The following is a 16,376-nucleotide window of genomic DNA, read 5'->3' as shown; positions in this document are numbered from 1 at the left end:
GTATAATAAATACAATAAATAGTTTTCTGTTACTATTTCGAAACCTTTATTGACTGCCATTTATTGACACTTTATTGACCATCTTCCTCGAATCTACTTCATACGGTCAACGATCTTCTTCCAGTATACAAATATTATTTAACTCACGTTCTTTTGCCTAGTCTGAGACACATCATAGGCAAGTGATAGTGTATAATCTCTATATACATCTACAGGTAACTCATTGAAACGAGTTATAAATGCATGCTTAATCCAGTCCACAACGATTTCACATAGAAGTACCTGAATGCAATCAGGTACCAAAATCCATAAAGTTTCTGAAAATAATGAAGAATACAGATTTTTAAATTGTACTTTTTAAAGATATTATAGAAAACATAATGAATGATAATATATATATTTTTAAAAATGATTTGGTATTATATAGTTAATTGTAAGGGTTTGGCAATTTATTTTATTATTTCTATAAGGAACACGGTCTGGGGCGGTCAAAATAACTCAAATAGTAAATAAACTATTTATTATGAGCCAACATTTCGTCCCATGTTGCAGGGCGTCATCAGAGCTAAAAAAGACACTAACAACCAAAATTAAGAAACAGAATAAGATAACATGAAATAAAAGTAAACTATGGTCTGGTTAAAAATCAAGAAAAATATATGGAAATTTATATTAAAATGAACAAAGTAAATTAATTAAATTAAATGAATGTTGCCAGCTCCACCCTGGGTTTCAAAACTTTTAACTTCTGAATCCACCTAATCAAGAAGTTAATAAAGAATTTACAATCTTTAGTAATATACAAAAAAGCAAAAATTAAAAACTTTATTTTTTATAATTTACATTATTTAATAAAATAACAATTAAAAAACTGATATTGATTCTAGAAGCAGATATGTCAGGGAAAATTAAAAAAAAAAAAAAATTTAAGGAAGATAAATCACCTTTCAAGTTTTTTTAAAAATCACCTTGCTACAAGTTCTGATTTGAAAAGTCTGGTGAGGATGATCCATTTAATTACAGAATAAGAAAATTCAAATAAAATCATAAAAAGATGAAAAGGATCTATAAAGATGATTATATACTTGTCAAATTTACTATAAGATTCGGTGTTAGAGTCTTAAAAAAAATATTTTCATATTCATCGATATAATAACTAACCTTCTTTCCAAGCATATTCCTTCATAGTTTGAAGAACAACAATAAATAAAAGAATAAAAAGATGAAACCTTTCTCTCACATCACTACAAGATACTTGGAATAAATTATTCTTGTCGAATTTCTTGAAAACACTTCCTTTCAGTTCTACAAACTAAAAAATATTAATAATTAAACATTAAAGAATATAAAAAATCAAAATTAAATATTGAAATGAAATAAGAGTTTCTACTAGTTATGATATAGACTCAAAGCATTAAGTTACTTCAGTGGTTCCCAAACGTTTTTGTCCTACCACCTCCTTTCCAGGAAAAATATCGCTTGGAAATTAATTTTTTAAAAATTTTAATAGCAATTAGTTGGAAATATATGTTTCTCCTTTTTTCATAAAATATATGAAAGAAAGGTGTAAATTAGAAACATTGAACTTTGAAATTATGAAACTATTTATTGAATTCAGAATAGAATGTAATACAAAAAAAAGGTAAACAATCGAAATTATCTTAATGAGAAGGATGAACCTGGTGTGCTACTAGCAATTCCGTAATCCTTGGCTCTATTTTTGTCAGCACTAACATTGTTTACCCTGACAACTTATAGTTATTCATTCCCTCCCCCCCCCCAAATGAACCTGTAGTACCCATTTTGGGAATCGCTGAGTTACTTTATAGTGTAAGCAAATGGAGATTTTCATAAATAAAATAATTGGTAAATTAAAAATCCTCACAAATTACATAAAGTGAAATATAAACACAAAAGTTCAAACAACACATAATTAAATTTCATAAAACTTACATTATTTGACATCATTATTGTCAGGAGAGCTTTGTTACTCGAATTGATGGCAACATTCAGTGTTGTGGCTTGACACAATACTAACAATGCATGAAGAACTATCTTCTGTCATTAAGAAAAATATTAAAATGCTAAGAACAAATATTTAGGTAGTCTACTAGTTATAATGCTACTGTTAGTGGAGAACCAGAAAGGCAAGTAAGTTCCATGGTTCTTTGTATCAACCCATTATAACTAAACCAACCAGAGTGGAAATACCAAGATTAATTAGATTTCAGTAGGGATGACCTAGGTAGAATTTTATTCATATAACTCAAACAGAACACTTCCTCAGATGCTCTGTTTACCAAAGGTTACTAACATGGAACTATTTAATAGTGGTGAAAAATTATGTGATTAATTTTATTCAGTTTGGTAAGTTATAAGAAGAATTCAAAATATGGAAATGTAGAAACATGAGATAATCCCTGGTTAAGAACATGGAAATATAATTGTGTCATGTAACAGACATATTTTTGAAAAATTTGGTTTATCAATGTATTTAGATGTTATAATCTTTGAATTACAAATAGATAATTTATTTCTACAAATTGAATGAAGCTATGGAAGATTTTCATGATTTTTGAAAAATATGATCAAATGGTTTAGGAAATTTTTAGGCTAATTATTTTTTTTTTTTAATATCAATGAAAACTAGTGCTGAAAACAAATATGAACCAGTTCTATACAGAAAACATTTTTTACTGACTACTTTAAACGACTATATGCTGGTTTTAACTTTTCAATATCTATTCACATTAAAATCTCTTAAGAGTATTTTTTTTCTCATAATATATTAAAAAAATAAAAAATATGTAGGTGAATGTTTATAGTAGAAACAGAGTAAAATATTTTTAAAATATGAAGAAAACATGTCACAATTAAAATTTTGAATTATAGTTATCCATGGCTAATAACAAGTGGAAACAATGTATCTATTTTTAAATTAGTATAGGTTTCATAAGTTTTTTAAAAATAAAACTATTTAATAATTAAATAAAATAATTCTGAAGCAGTAGTGAAAAACTAGGTAAATCAAATGCCTAAAAAATTGAGTTAACTGGATGTAAACCATCCTCGGATTTCTCTTAAGATGTTAAATAGGTTAAGTCTAGTTACATTTCTCAAAGGAAAGCAACTAGACTTAACCGATTTAACAACTTAAAAGACATCCCGAGAACAGTTAGAATCATTTAACTCAATTTTTAGCCAATTCAACATATCTAGTTTTTCACGACCACCACAGAATTAACTGGAGTAACTCATTTAGTCAGTCACATGAAACCGTAGTCAGTAATGCTACTAAAATCTCTAAAAGTTAGTTTAAATCATAATGATCCATTCTATGAAGAAATACAAATCAAAAAATTCAAATTTGGACAGTCGAATTTCACTCCTATCTAGCTGAAATATGCCCTTCTCTTGAGGATCACCCATATGCCATCCATTAACTTTTACATTTTGATAATAATAAATGCCTTTCCTTAAAGGAAAATTTTAACGTAACCTCATTATCATTATAACATTATCATTCGCAAATAGAGATAGTTAAGGATTTTATTTAATTGGCTTTCATAAAAATGAAACAAGCTCAATAGTTATCTTCCTACCTCTACTGATAAGAGCTTCTTAATATCTTGAGTAAATCTAGCAAACAGAAGTTGACAGCTACGATTTGTGTAAGCTATCATAAACTATTTTGACATTTTAATGGTTTTTAGTCATTTATACACCAAGCAGATTACAACTGCCAACTTCTGCTTGGTCCAGGTAAAATAACTGATAAAGCAGCATTTGTCAGTGAAGGCTAGATTAATAATAATTAATCTGTTATTATGTTTTTTTTTGTAATTAATAAAAACAGAACATAATAATAATAAATACATGAGTAAAAACATAAAATCTACAAGTGGAAAACAAAATTCCTTTATAAGAAAGGAAAGATGAATGAAGGCAATAGGCAGGTCTATCATAAACAATCCATCAAAATATCTCAAATACTAGCGATTCCGTAGCTAGCCCCATAGCGGTTCAGCACCAGTGTTGATAAAAGTTTAGTGTATTAAGGGGTCAGGAGTCATTATTCTAGACTTTTAACATATTGGAAAAGAATAGTAAAAAAAAAATTATGGAACTCAAAGGATACAAACATAAACCAAAGCAAAACATAAATGAGGTATCGTGCCTAGATGCTCTCTTTTCCTATCTCGAGGTTCAGTCGATGTCCAATACAATGCATCAATGACATCTTGTCCGAAAGCAGAAAATAATCTATCAGCGACCTTGAAACAAAACATTAATTACATAAATAATGACCTTTTCTTCCCATTATTTTTAGAGACAATAAACTAATGATAGCTTACTTCAAGCATATTGTAAAATATGTATAGTTTAATTATAGATTGACTTTTTATAAGATGATACATTATGGATGTATCCACATACGTCATACCATAGCTACAAATAATTAAAATAGAACCCTTCAGCAAATCACAAATTTCTGCTGGATTTAAAAGTGATTGATTTCTCATTCTGAAAAAAATAGATAAAAAATTAAATACATTGGAGAAAAATTCATTCATTCTTAATTCACTATTGAGAATAAATAAATTACCGAGACCGTGATTTGAATGGCCTAGTAATAAGTCCCCATAATGCCAAGATTAAACGCATTGGCAAAAAAGTGTACACAAACATGAAGGAGTCAGCACACTATAAAGTTATTTAAATTTAAATTTCTTAGAGGATCATCAGTGACAACCACAAATACTGCATACATACCTGCATGAAACCATAGCTCATGAATTTTTCCACTTCTCTTGGAATTTTCATAAAGGAATAAACTTTTTCCCTTCGCGCATGATAATGTTCTTCATCATGTTCAAGGGCATAACTACGCTTCAATTCTGTTCCAAGAAATTCCCATAGTGATGGTTGAATTTCATCTAAGGAGTAAAATTCAACATAAAGTAGGTTCTGAACAACAAGTTTTTGTTTTGTTCTTTCATTTAAAAATTCAAATTTATACCTTCAGCTTCTTCTTCTTTTTTTAATTTACATTTTTGCTCTGACTTAGATCTAGGACGGGGCAAATAGATATCTTCTACTCTATTTAAGGCATAATTTGGGTCAGCAGTAGTAGAAATGGACCTAAATTTAATTCTTTTTTCAACAACTGGTTCAACATCGGCCATGGTCATTAATGAAAAGTCAAATTTTGTTTTTTTCAACTATGTGGTTTACTGTTTAAGTATCTATCTTTTTGTATTCCAACCGCAATTTAAAACTAGGGAAAAATGTTATATTTAAAAAGTGAGAAGTATAAATGACCATTATAACAGGAAACTATCATACTTTTTGACACATCAAACTAGTGTTATCACATGTTGACAAACTACACTATCGTACCGCTGCAGGTTATCCTGCAAAGAAAAATTGATATCAAACCTTTGGGTATAACATCGATTTTTAGGAAATCCCTTTTGGATCAAATTAAATTTAAACCTTTAAAATTATTTTGTTTCAGCTGAATATTACACTACTAAATAACACTTTTCAAACGTATTCAAGTCAATAATGGCAAACTATAACTTCTTATTTCAAATGTACATGTAATATAATCATCGATAGATAGGTAATGTTTTTGCTTTTCAAAAAACTGTAACCTTTCACCGGTTATATTTGAAGATTGGAATGGAATTATTTCGGTATGGATAAAGAAGAATCAGACATTCGAAAATGTAAAGTAATCATTGTAGGTGGTGGTATGGCTGGGCTTTCAGCCGCTAGCCTCTTAGCGAAAAATAATATGAACGATTTTGTATTACTTGAAGCACGTAAGCGAATTGGTGGTAGAATTGTTTCTATTGAACCAGGTAAAATCATTATGATTTTTTGATGAAGTTGATAAAGAATTATCACAGATTTTTGTTATTCTTCATTTCATGGAAGATGTGTTAATTTTAATATTTACACCTTCTGGATTTACCTCTACATATGCCAGGTACTGTTTCAGATGGGTGTAAACTAGAATTAGGTGCTAACTGGATTCATGGAATTCTAGGCAATCCTATGTATGAAATGGCACTTGTCAATAATCTTGTTGACATTGTTCATGTGCCTAAACCCCATAAAGTCATTGCTGCAACTGAAGATGGAAATCAAGTATCGACTCAATTATTACAGGTCATTGTCATAATATTAGTTTTGTATAAAATTTTCCTACCTGTATTATTTTATTTTTAACTTATTTATTTTTTTTTCAGGAAATTTATGAAGCTTACGTGTGTTTTTTACGGAGATGTGAAGAATATTTTTTATGTCAGTATTTACCACCAGAGGGTATAGAAAGTGTGGGTGAACACATTCAACTAGAAATCGAACTTTATCTTCAAAAACTAAATGATCCTGAAGAAAGACACGTTAGAAGATTGATATTTGATTGCCTTTTGAAACGAGAGACTTGTATTAGTGGTTGTGATTCAATGTCTGATATAGATTTATTAGAATTAGGAAGCTATACAGAACTTCAAGGTGGAAATATAACATTGCCTTCGGGGTACAGCAGCATCTTGGGCCCTGCCTCAAAGCATATTCCACCTGATAATATTTTAAAAGAGCATGTTGTTTCATGTATTAAGTGGTCAAGTGGTGAAAACTGGTATAGTGATTTAAGTGATGAAACTTCTGATGATTCTGAACGGACTGTAATAGATGCTGAAATCAATGATAAGGGATGTATTAATGATGAAAGTGTTGATTTATTAAAGCCTCAAATCAAGGAGAAGATCGAATATCCTGTTGAAGTTATTTGTGAAAATGGTAATAAATTTTTAGCTGATCATGTAATTTGTACAATACCCCTTGGTGTATTAAAGGACAAGAGTACAACGCTATTTTCACCACCTCTTCCTTTGTTCAAACAAGAATCAATCGAAAGACTTTCATTTGGAACTGTTAATAAAGTATTTCTTGTATATGAAAGACCTTTTTTGCCTCACGATGTCTCAGAAGTTATGTTTTTATGGGAGGCAGACCCTGAGAAGGATGGTAATTAGAAATGAACTAATAAAGATATCTAATACGTAGTTTTTTTTTTAAATAACAATTTAGCTTATTACACTTGTAGATGATATATCTAAAACCTGGCAGAAAAAGATTTTTTCTTTTTCCAAAGTTACTGAAACTGTACTATTGGGATGGATATCGGGCAAAGAGGCAGAGTATGCAGAAACACTTTCTCAAGATGTTATTGCTGATATGTGTACCGATATATTGAGAAAATTCCTGAATGATCCATACGTTCCCAAACCTAAGGTTTGTGTTTGGTGAGTAAATGTAAAATTGACGAATTTCAACTTATATTTTATTAATTTGATGTGTTTAATGTTATATATGCATTATAATCCTTTTTTGTTATGTGAAGTACCCACTGGCATAGTGAACCTTATACTAGAGGTTCCTATACAGCCGTGGCAGTTGGAGCTAGTCAATGTGATATTGAAAATTTAGCATTGCCATTATACACTAAACGAACAAATAAAAAGGTATGTAATTTCACTAGGCTATTAATTTTCCCTCTTTTTACTGACTATCAACATATATTTAACCTATTCATTTTATTATTAAGTTAAATAGATTATAAATGTAAATAATGAACTATATTTCTAAAAAATATTTTTAGTTAAATATCACTTGTATGTTAACTATCAAAGATTGTAAATATTTTAAGTATTACCTTCTGAAATAATAATTTTTGGTATTTTCTTCCTAAATTTAATCCGTATCATGTTTGTTTCACATAAAATGTTTAGTTGTCACTCTTTAAACTATTTACTGTCTTTATAATTCATTGATTTAATAATAAATTAGATTATGGAAACTAAGTTAAGAATTAATAATTGTTTTTCTTCTTTGGAAACACCATGTGATCTCTTATTTTTAGGTCAACAGTTTGATTTAATTAGCCATCTCAATTGTTTTATCTCTTTAAACATTATACTTATCAGCATCACACTTGAATTTGTTTAGTTACTGTTTGTCCTTGAATTTCACCATATTTTATATGCATAGTTATTATAAATTGATTTCCTCGTAAGGAGATTGTAAAAATCCCTTTCTTTTTTATGATTATTTATCTGATTTGATTAAACATTAGTACAATTATTCCAAATATATATTTAACTCACAGTATTATTTTTAGAATAACATTTTGAGTTTTAAATAACATTTAGAGATATTTCCTCATCTCCCAGTACAGTTAGTTACATGGTCCAAAATTATAGGGTTAAAATGCCCATTTATTTCAACAATAATAATCATAATATTATTGTTTAATTACAGTTGGATCTATAATTAAATTTTCAACAAATAGCTGTCAATATATGAATCAGTTGGTATTTATAAACATTTTCTTCTATTTATTTCAGTCCTTCCAACTTATTGTCTCAAATAATAGTTCTTAAATATTTATGCATTACCATTGTAACTAAAACATTTAAGTATGTTTTTTGTGAAATTTTGTTTATTAATTATATAATTATATAATTATATAATAATAGCTTTATAGCTTTATAGCTTAGAAGTTTTATGAAACAATTTGCTATTATAAAGAGGTCCGAGGATATCTCATAGTTAATTTTTTAAATTTTATTTCCTTGTTGCAAAGAACCATCTATGCAATTTAAATATCCTCATTAAACAAATAACTTGCTGTGCTTTTTCAGTCTATTCTGTTTTCGTTTTCCTTATTATGGAAGTTCCTGCCTGATCCCTAAACTGAATCTATTTAATTGAAGTAGCACATGTACATTTTTACTTTTCACAATTCCGGCAAATATTTAAAAAAAATCTTTAGTTATGTTTATAGATTTTATTTTCTATTCGCAAACCATCTACCTGGTAATATTTTTTTAAACGGTTGTGCAACTTTCTATTTTGAAATGTTTGGCCTGTACCATATTATCTCAACAGTTTTGCAGCATTTCAACCTATTCAGTCACAGTCAATAAAATTTACAGAGGCCGTTGACTGCCCAAATGTTTCATCTGCCTATATGTGGCATATATGGATACAGTTTTAGTTTTATAATATTTATTTATTGATTAGTACTACAATCTGCTACAACCTTGGGCAATAATTAATAGAGTATATGATCACATTCATTCCAAAATTATATAATGAAGTAATAATAGTAAAACAAACCATAATAACATATCTATATGTACTTAAACTGAAAGATAAATAAAATGAACATAATCAAAATATGTGAATGAAGTAATAAGGAGCAAATATAATAATTAAAATTTTCCACTGATACAATAATAACAATAATCACATTTAACATATACAGCTGAAAATAATTTACTGTTTATTTATTATTATTGATTTGAGAAATTCTCCAATCAGTAATCTACGGTCAACTATCTACTCCTCATTATTATTATTATTATTATGTCTATTTATTATCATATTTGTCGTGAGGCCATTGAAATCTTTCGAGATAAATATTTAAATGGCCTCATGACAAATATGATGATAGACCACTAGTGCGAATTAGTTTTTAATCAGAAGTAAATGGTATTGAGTCGGTCAAAACAGATAGAAATCATTTAAGTTCACCAAAGTAAGAACGGCCGCAGTTTTTGCTTGAGTTAATGCTGGGGCTTAATAATAATAGTAATAATATTTTATTTATTCTGGGATGAGTCCCTTTAGAATAATACAGAGAAATCAATAGATGAGGGCTGAGGAGCCTCAGAGATACTTAAACAAAAAATACAAAGAAATATAAACAGTCATTATAAAAAATAATTATAGGTTACTTTCTCACTTTTATCAATCGAACAATAAAAAAAAAAAAAAATGAATAAATAAAAAAGAGAAAAGAAAACAATGTAAAAATAATTAAGAATGATATAATAGTTAACATACATATTTACAATTATATTAATTTACAATTTTATGGAGTCTGAATGGATAAGCAATGATTGAACAAATGGGATTTAAAGGTAGGGAGGGTATTGGAGCGACGGATGTTGGAAGGGCTGGAGTTCCATAAGGATGAGGCTCGGATAATGAACGATCTATCGAAAGCAGTGGTTCGGCGGGCCCTTGTGTATAAATCTGAAGACCGGGAACAAATAGAGGATTTGAATTGAAGGAGCTCGGAGATTTATGAAGGACGGCGGGATTGGATGACTTAGAAGATGAAGGATGCCAGGAAATACTTACGATGGTAGGAAGGATAAAGCTACTTCAACTCTGCATAAAAACGGGAAACAGAGGTGACCCTAGGGATCCTGAAGATGAATCGTACACAGCAATTTATCAAACGTTTTAATTTCGCCTTGAGATCCCCAGAGACTCCCCCATATACTGTACAGCAATAGTCAAAATGAGGAAATATTATCGAAACTTAATGCCAAGTCCTTCGACAAAATTTTCACAAGTCAGGAACTTGCTAACAACTGTTATTTTATGGTTAGTACCTATTTAACTATTAGCGTTTAGATGGCTCATGGATGTCGTAATTTAGTGTCAGTTTAATAACTGGAGGAAATGTGTTTTATTTAATTTTTAACACTTTATTCTTGATGACAACCTTAATTATGAAGACTGAATAAGTTTTACTTAAAAAAAAATACTTCTCTTTCTTTATATAAGCCTTATATAAATCTAATCTGTGTCAAATTATCCAAAAAAATGTGCCTCTTTTTGAATATATTTGAAATTTGGCAGGGTTTCCAATTTTTTGAGATAGAGATTAGCTTCAGGAGCATAACTCCATAAGTATGATGCATTTTTTCCATTTCATAATGGTGGGAAGTTATCATTTAGTTGAGAAACCCTGTAAATCAATGATTCCAGGAATTTCCCTTCTCATTAAGACACTAAGTTTGTATAACTATCTCTATCTTCTTTATCTAAACACTCCTCAGTCAGAAACAGTCTTAGATATTCTTTTTATAGAAATCTTTGCGTAGCATCATTTTTAAGTTCAAAGTTTAAAGTCAATACACATTCAAAATCTAATGTGTTCTCATTAGAGAATAAGCATGTAAAATAATTTTTAAAAATGATTTTCCACTTTCACTCCCTTATATTCTTAGTAATTATGAAAGAATTAATTTTTATTGAGTATAAACATTACTAAAATTAGAATAAACCAAGCACCTCAATAGAAATGTTTATGGCTTGGCTAGAGAACCATTAGCCGGATAATATTATAAGGAATTCCATTTCAGTAGTAAAGTTAGTAGCATAGCAAGTATTATGCAAGCGACACATAACACTAAGGTTCAATAAATGTTCATTGCTATAAAACAATTCGTCAACTTAATGTCAAACAACACTATGTACTTTTATTTATTAAGATGTTGCGGTGAAAAAAACTTCCATTTGACATATAAATATTCTGTATTTGTTGCACTACATTTCGCGTTTCCCCATCTTCATGTACTAATATACCTCATTTTGTTAAGTGCGTCTATTTCTCTTTGAAATATTGTCATATAATCACATAAATTAAGATTAATCTCATAACATTATTTAAACAATTAAATACATTGCTGAAATAATGTTTTTTAATATATTTATTGAAATTTACTACTGTACATAATAATACATTCAATAAATTTGATTTTAGTTTATAATGGAGTGGTACAGGCCTGTTAAGAAACTACCCATTGGTAGCACTCTAATGACGTTTTTACATTAGCAGGTCTCGTGGCCATCTTCTTTTCAGGCACCTCAGAGGATTGTCAGGAATGGAAGAGGAAGCAAGGTTAGAAACCAGTGGGTTTGGGAATTTATAATGGAAGGAATGATATCTGGTTCGGGCTAGATCAATTACATATGGAACATTAAGGTTTTTATGTATGATTTTATTTGTGAAAAAGTAAGAAGCATTGAGGATTTTACAAAGGATTTTGGATATGAGAGAAATTCAAAGGTTTAGTGGAGCCCCAAAGCTCAACTCCGTTTGTTCAGATTGGCCTTATTACAGTCATGTAGATCAGACTTTTGTAATGAATTGGAAGCTTAGACCATTTGTCTATTTAATGCTGTAATAATCATCGAAATCATTGTGCAGTTTCCTGTCTTTTCAGTCTGTTCGACAAGGATAAGAGCAACATTATTATAGGGTACTGTAGGGCAGTCAGTTTACGACGAAACGTAAAGGCGATTTGATGAGGTTTGTTAGGATTTATTTTAATCCTCCAATTACAACACCATTCTTCCAGGGCTGTGATACAGGACTGGAAAGTTTGGGAAGCAATTAAAGGGTTATTATTAAATGGAAGCACAAATGTGTTATCGGCATACGTGGTGAGGATAGTGTTAGGATTGGTTGGGATGTCAGCTGTATAGAAGGTGTAGAGGATGGGAACTAGGAAATACTTCCTTGAGGAATACCATTGGACTTAAATAATGTTATGTTGTAAATTTTAATTTATATGACTATATCTGTATTCCAAGGAGAAATAGACGACTTAACAAAATGAGGTATATTTGTACTTGAGAATGGGGAAACCCGAAATGTTGTACAAAAAATATTGAATATTGATAATATTATAAACGGAATTTTATTGTTCAACTCAACATCTTAATAAATAAAAACTAGCAATTTCCCAGGAAAAAAATCTAAAATATAACACTATCTACAATATCCTCTTCTGTAAATAGTGTTGTTTGACATTAAGATAATGAATTATAAATTTGACAAAATTAAATTTTACCATAGCTAATAATTAAATTCCTTACATAAACTATATCCATATTACCAGGCTTTACAATAATTGGTGAGAACAGCCTAATTTTCCCATAAAAGTAATATGTTTATTCTTTGAATGTTTGAAAACTTTCCCAAAGTATGTTCTTCTAACTTCGGTTAATATAGGACATTCAGCAGGAAAATGTATTTGTTTTCTCTTTTATTACATTAGGTGTATAATTTATTATTATTTTCATGATATACTCTACTGTTTAATTTTATCAGTTCACCTTTACCTTAAAATATTTATTTAATAATTGTAATTGCTTTTGTATATATCATGATTTAAAATTTTTGAAACTATTTCTATATTTAATTATATTGGTATATTTTTATGCAATTTATTTTTTAATTCTAATGTTAAATGTTCCCTAATTTTATGAAGGGATGTGTTCCATTTATTTGTTTTAGTAATGTCAAAATTATCTATTGGTAATATCAATTCCTTTTTTTATTATTTCTCTTGCTTTTTGGTTTTCTATATTGTATAATTCTACTTATATATCTTATTAATTATAATAGCTTATGATTTTAGCCGACATTATTATTCGCTGGTGAACACACTCACAGCAGCTTCTATTCTACCGTTCACGGCGCCTACTTGTCTGGCCGAACTTGTGCACAGAGCTTATTGGACCCTGAGGAAGAACCAGTTACCATTTCTTGTACTGACACCGGAGACCTATCGTCTTGGATTAGGGGCATTTCACTCGAGGACTAGTCAGAGGGTTGTCAATTAACTTAGTATTTAATTTTTAAGTATGAGATCTTTCTAGAAGTGTGATATTGATTCAACCGTATATTTTTGTAGAATACGTATTTTAAAAAAGTGCTTGCATAAGAATGGTAACTCTAAGTCAGTGATTGTTTTCTAAGAATGGCCTCGGCTCTTGTCTTCCTGAAATAATGAGAGCTTGTTGTTCGACTGCTTAAAATATAATATTCACTCTTTTTGAATGACATGCCTAAGTCGCAATGATCTGCTGAATAGTTTGTTTTCACACAACCATCCTTTTCTCGTAGTTTTTCTTTTTTCATCATGTATATACCACTATATATGTAAATAATGTATATTAGTTTTTATATTTATTATTATTTTCAAGTTAAAAATTTATAAGAAAGGCGTTTGGTTTCAAAAGAGTTTACCGACATTTTGATAAAATCAAAACAAAACAATACCTGTTTAAAGTTCTATTTCTGACATTCAAAAAATGTTTTTAAAAAATATAACTGTTTTTGAAACCAAATGCTGTAAATGGAGCATAATTATATCTAAAAATTATGTTCCATTATTTTAGTGCCTATTTCGAGTATAATTATTATAATTATATCCGTAAGTAACTTGAATAGGCAATGCTATTTACAAGTAGGGATCAACATCATTGTTTACATTGAGAAATGAAGTTGAAACGCACATGTTTCCTTTTGTTGAGTTCCTAAGAATGTCTTGTGATAATTAAGGGCAGAGCCTGTGATATTCGTTTTTTACTTTCTTAAAATTAAGTTGTAGAAAATTATCTATGACCTGAATTCATAAAAAAAAAAAAATGTTCAAATCTACATACACCTCATGAGCAACTATTATAAGATGGATAAAAAATAAAAAAAAGAAAATTTATCTCTAAATATCAAATGTTTTGTGAATCAAGAATAAAAATGAATTGATGAATTATACGCAGATGTAATATGTTTAATGTATTATAAATACATTGATGTGTTGACATAATTAACATAAAAATTGTGAATTATTGAAAGGATGCTGTATATTCAGTTATAACTGAACTTTGTTACTTTTGAATAATCTTTAGAAGATAATTCTTGTTTCAAAGACATGCTTTTTAATTGAGAAAGAACTATGTTAGTAAATACAACTCGAAAAATCCTCACTGTGACTATCTGTTTTTTTTTTACCTCCTTCTGTTTCATTCAGTTTTAGAGATTGGATATCAGAAGCAAAATATTGATTATTTTTTATTTAATTAAAATTATTAAATATATAATTTTCTGATCTTTATTGTTATTAATTATGTCTTTCTTGATTCTAAAAGTCAATGATAAAACTTATCTCCTAGTAAAAACACATTTAGTATATTGAAAGTTATTGTTAGATTAGCTTAATTTTCTATTCATTTTATTTATATCATAAATATTGATATAGAATCTGTTGGTTTTTTTAAAATTTGATTATGAGTTTTAATTTTCAACCCTTTTTTTATAGAGTTGGTACTATCAATTTAATTGCTATTGTCTTATTTAAGAATAATGTAGACATTAAAACAACTGGTTTAAGCACACTTTGAATTTATTATTATGACAAACTATAAATGAACAATCAAAATTCCTTTCATCAGTGAATGGTGAGTTAGATTGTGGAGTAAGGGTTGGAAATTCCAATTTTATTTTTTAGACAACTATGTTAAATAATTTAAAAGCAGTTGACTAACGGAAATTCCACAAAGTCGTGCAATGAAACTTAATTTTGTTGTGTTCATACCCAAAAATAGTTTGATTTTATGAATGTGCATAATCTCTAAGTAATGAAACAAGAAAATGGGGTGGGGGGGGGACATAACTTAATTAGCTTTGACAATCAATTTTTTTTTTAATTTGAAGTTTTAGTTATTCAGGTAATAAAGTAATTAGAAAAAGATTTTAATTTACACGTTCTACAATTCCTTATCATAAAATCAATTTTAAATAAATTTTGTTCTCTTGTTATCATCCTTATGATGCCACATTCTCCTAAACTGTTTGACGGATTTCAATGAAACTGTTCTAAAAATATTAGAAAGAGTTATATTTAGTATTAAATTGGTTGAACTATCCTATGAGATGTATGAATAAAGATCTCAGAATTTTAAGGAAGCTGAGTTGTACTGCGAGTTTATTTAATATTTAACGGTATTTTGGTCTGTATTGACCCCATTTAGGAAAGTTACAATATGTGGATAAGTTTATGTATTTGAGGAAATAGTGTCTCTCGCATCATTCTGATCGAATCAATTGCTAGTGACATTATTTTAGCTTTTTGAAATGATGTCAATCCCTACTTTATATTATGTGTAACTTTTAAAATGCTTATTCCCGACTATAATCTTTTCTGCATTAAACAATCTGCAAAAAATGCAGAAAAGATGTAGTTGTCACGCACTATCAGTACATGTACGTTTTATTTTAGAATAACACTGGAATACTCATCTTTTGTTGTATACAGACTGTAAAAATACCAAAAGAATCAAACTTCACCTAAGTGGTTTAGATTGTATTAATTTATTATGTATTGGTTTGGACCTGTATATAATCAGAAATTTATATGTTCATAACATTTAGTTTATAAATTTATTTGTTTTTTATTTTTTAGAAACTCTTTTGATTATATTTCACTTGTTGTACATAGTTTCTTTTATCATTAAAAATATCATCTTACCAAGGGTTGAAAATAAAAATTATTTTTAAAAATAACGTTTTTTGAGTTGGCATATTGTTCATCTTTTAATAGTTAATGAAAGATATAGATACTGTGAAACTTCTCCAAACGGACACCCGGACATTTATAATGAAAAAAGTTACATAATACCGTTTTTGCTGAATATCTTAGAGCATTAATAAA

General features: G+C 28.7%; 2 protein-coding genes across 4 annotated transcripts in view; one reads left to right on the top strand and one right to left on the bottom strand.

The window, feature by feature from the left end:
* The window catches only part of LOC106682183 (protein TAPT1 homolog), an 18,025-nt gene extending 10,067 nt beyond the window's left edge, over positions 1 to 7,958 (bottom strand). The window contains exons 1-10 of one of the 3 annotated variants that reach the window (XM_014422908.2): positions 7,730 to 7,957; positions 5,347 to 5,414; positions 5,021 to 5,278; positions 4,774 to 4,937; positions 4,607 to 4,704; positions 4,356 to 4,524; positions 4,143 to 4,274; positions 1,954 to 2,058; positions 1,162 to 1,312; positions 148 to 317 (exon numbers count right to left, since the gene is read on the bottom strand). In XM_014422908.2, the coding sequence (XP_014278394.1) occupies positions 148 to 317; positions 1,162 to 1,312; positions 1,954 to 2,058; positions 4,143 to 4,274; positions 4,356 to 4,524; positions 4,607 to 4,704; positions 4,774 to 4,937; positions 5,021 to 5,192 (1,161 nt within the window). In that variant the 5' untranslated portion in view covers positions 5,193 to 5,278; positions 5,347 to 5,414; positions 7,730 to 7,957. Of the gene's footprint in view, positions 1 to 147; positions 318 to 1,161; positions 1,313 to 1,953; positions 2,059 to 4,138; positions 4,275 to 4,355; positions 4,525 to 4,606; positions 4,705 to 4,773; positions 4,938 to 5,020; positions 5,415 to 7,729 lie in introns of all 3 variants that reach the window. The other 2 variants (XM_014422909.2, XM_014422910.2) reach the window with 2 other exon arrangements.
* LOC106682185 (peroxisomal N(1)-acetyl-spermine/spermidine oxidase) lies at positions 5,609 to 14,652 on the top strand. Its single transcript, XM_014422911.3, has 6 exons — positions 5,609 to 5,867; positions 6,008 to 6,177; positions 6,258 to 7,041; positions 7,121 to 7,319; positions 7,418 to 7,538; positions 13,302 to 14,652. The coding sequence occupies exons 1-6, from the start codon at positions 5,702 to 5,704 to the stop codon at positions 13,485 to 13,487; spliced, it is 1,626 nt and encodes a 541-aa protein (XP_014278397.1). The 5' UTR covers positions 5,609 to 5,701; the 3' UTR covers positions 13,488 to 14,652.
* The last annotated feature ends 1,724 nt before the right edge of the window (positions 14,653 to 16,376 follow it).

This window comes from Halyomorpha halys, unplaced genomic scaffold (genome assembly GCF_000696795.3).
Source record: "Halyomorpha halys isolate HHAL.00 unplaced genomic scaffold, Hhal_1.1 Scaffold394.1, whole genome shotgun sequence".
Taxonomy (NCBI): domain Eukaryota; kingdom Metazoa; phylum Arthropoda; class Insecta; order Hemiptera; family Pentatomidae; genus Halyomorpha; species Halyomorpha halys.
The sequence above is the reverse complement of the archived record's forward strand: the minus strand, read 5'-3'. Positions and strand labels throughout refer to the sequence as shown.

Excerpts from the sequence above, each read along its gene's own strand:
- LOC106682185 (XM_014422911.3), top strand. The coding sequence starts at position 5,702 with ATGGATAAAGAAGAATCAGACATTCGAAAATGTAAAGTAATCATTGTA. Across the intron at positions 5,868-6,007 it reads AATTGTTTCTATTGAACCAG|ATGGGTGTAAACTAGAATTA; the intron begins GTAAAATCATTA and ends GTACTGTTTCAG. Across the intron at positions 7,042-7,120 it reads GGCAGACCCTGAGAAGGATG|ATGATATATCTAAAACCTGG; the intron begins GTAATTAGAAAT and ends TTACACTTGTAG.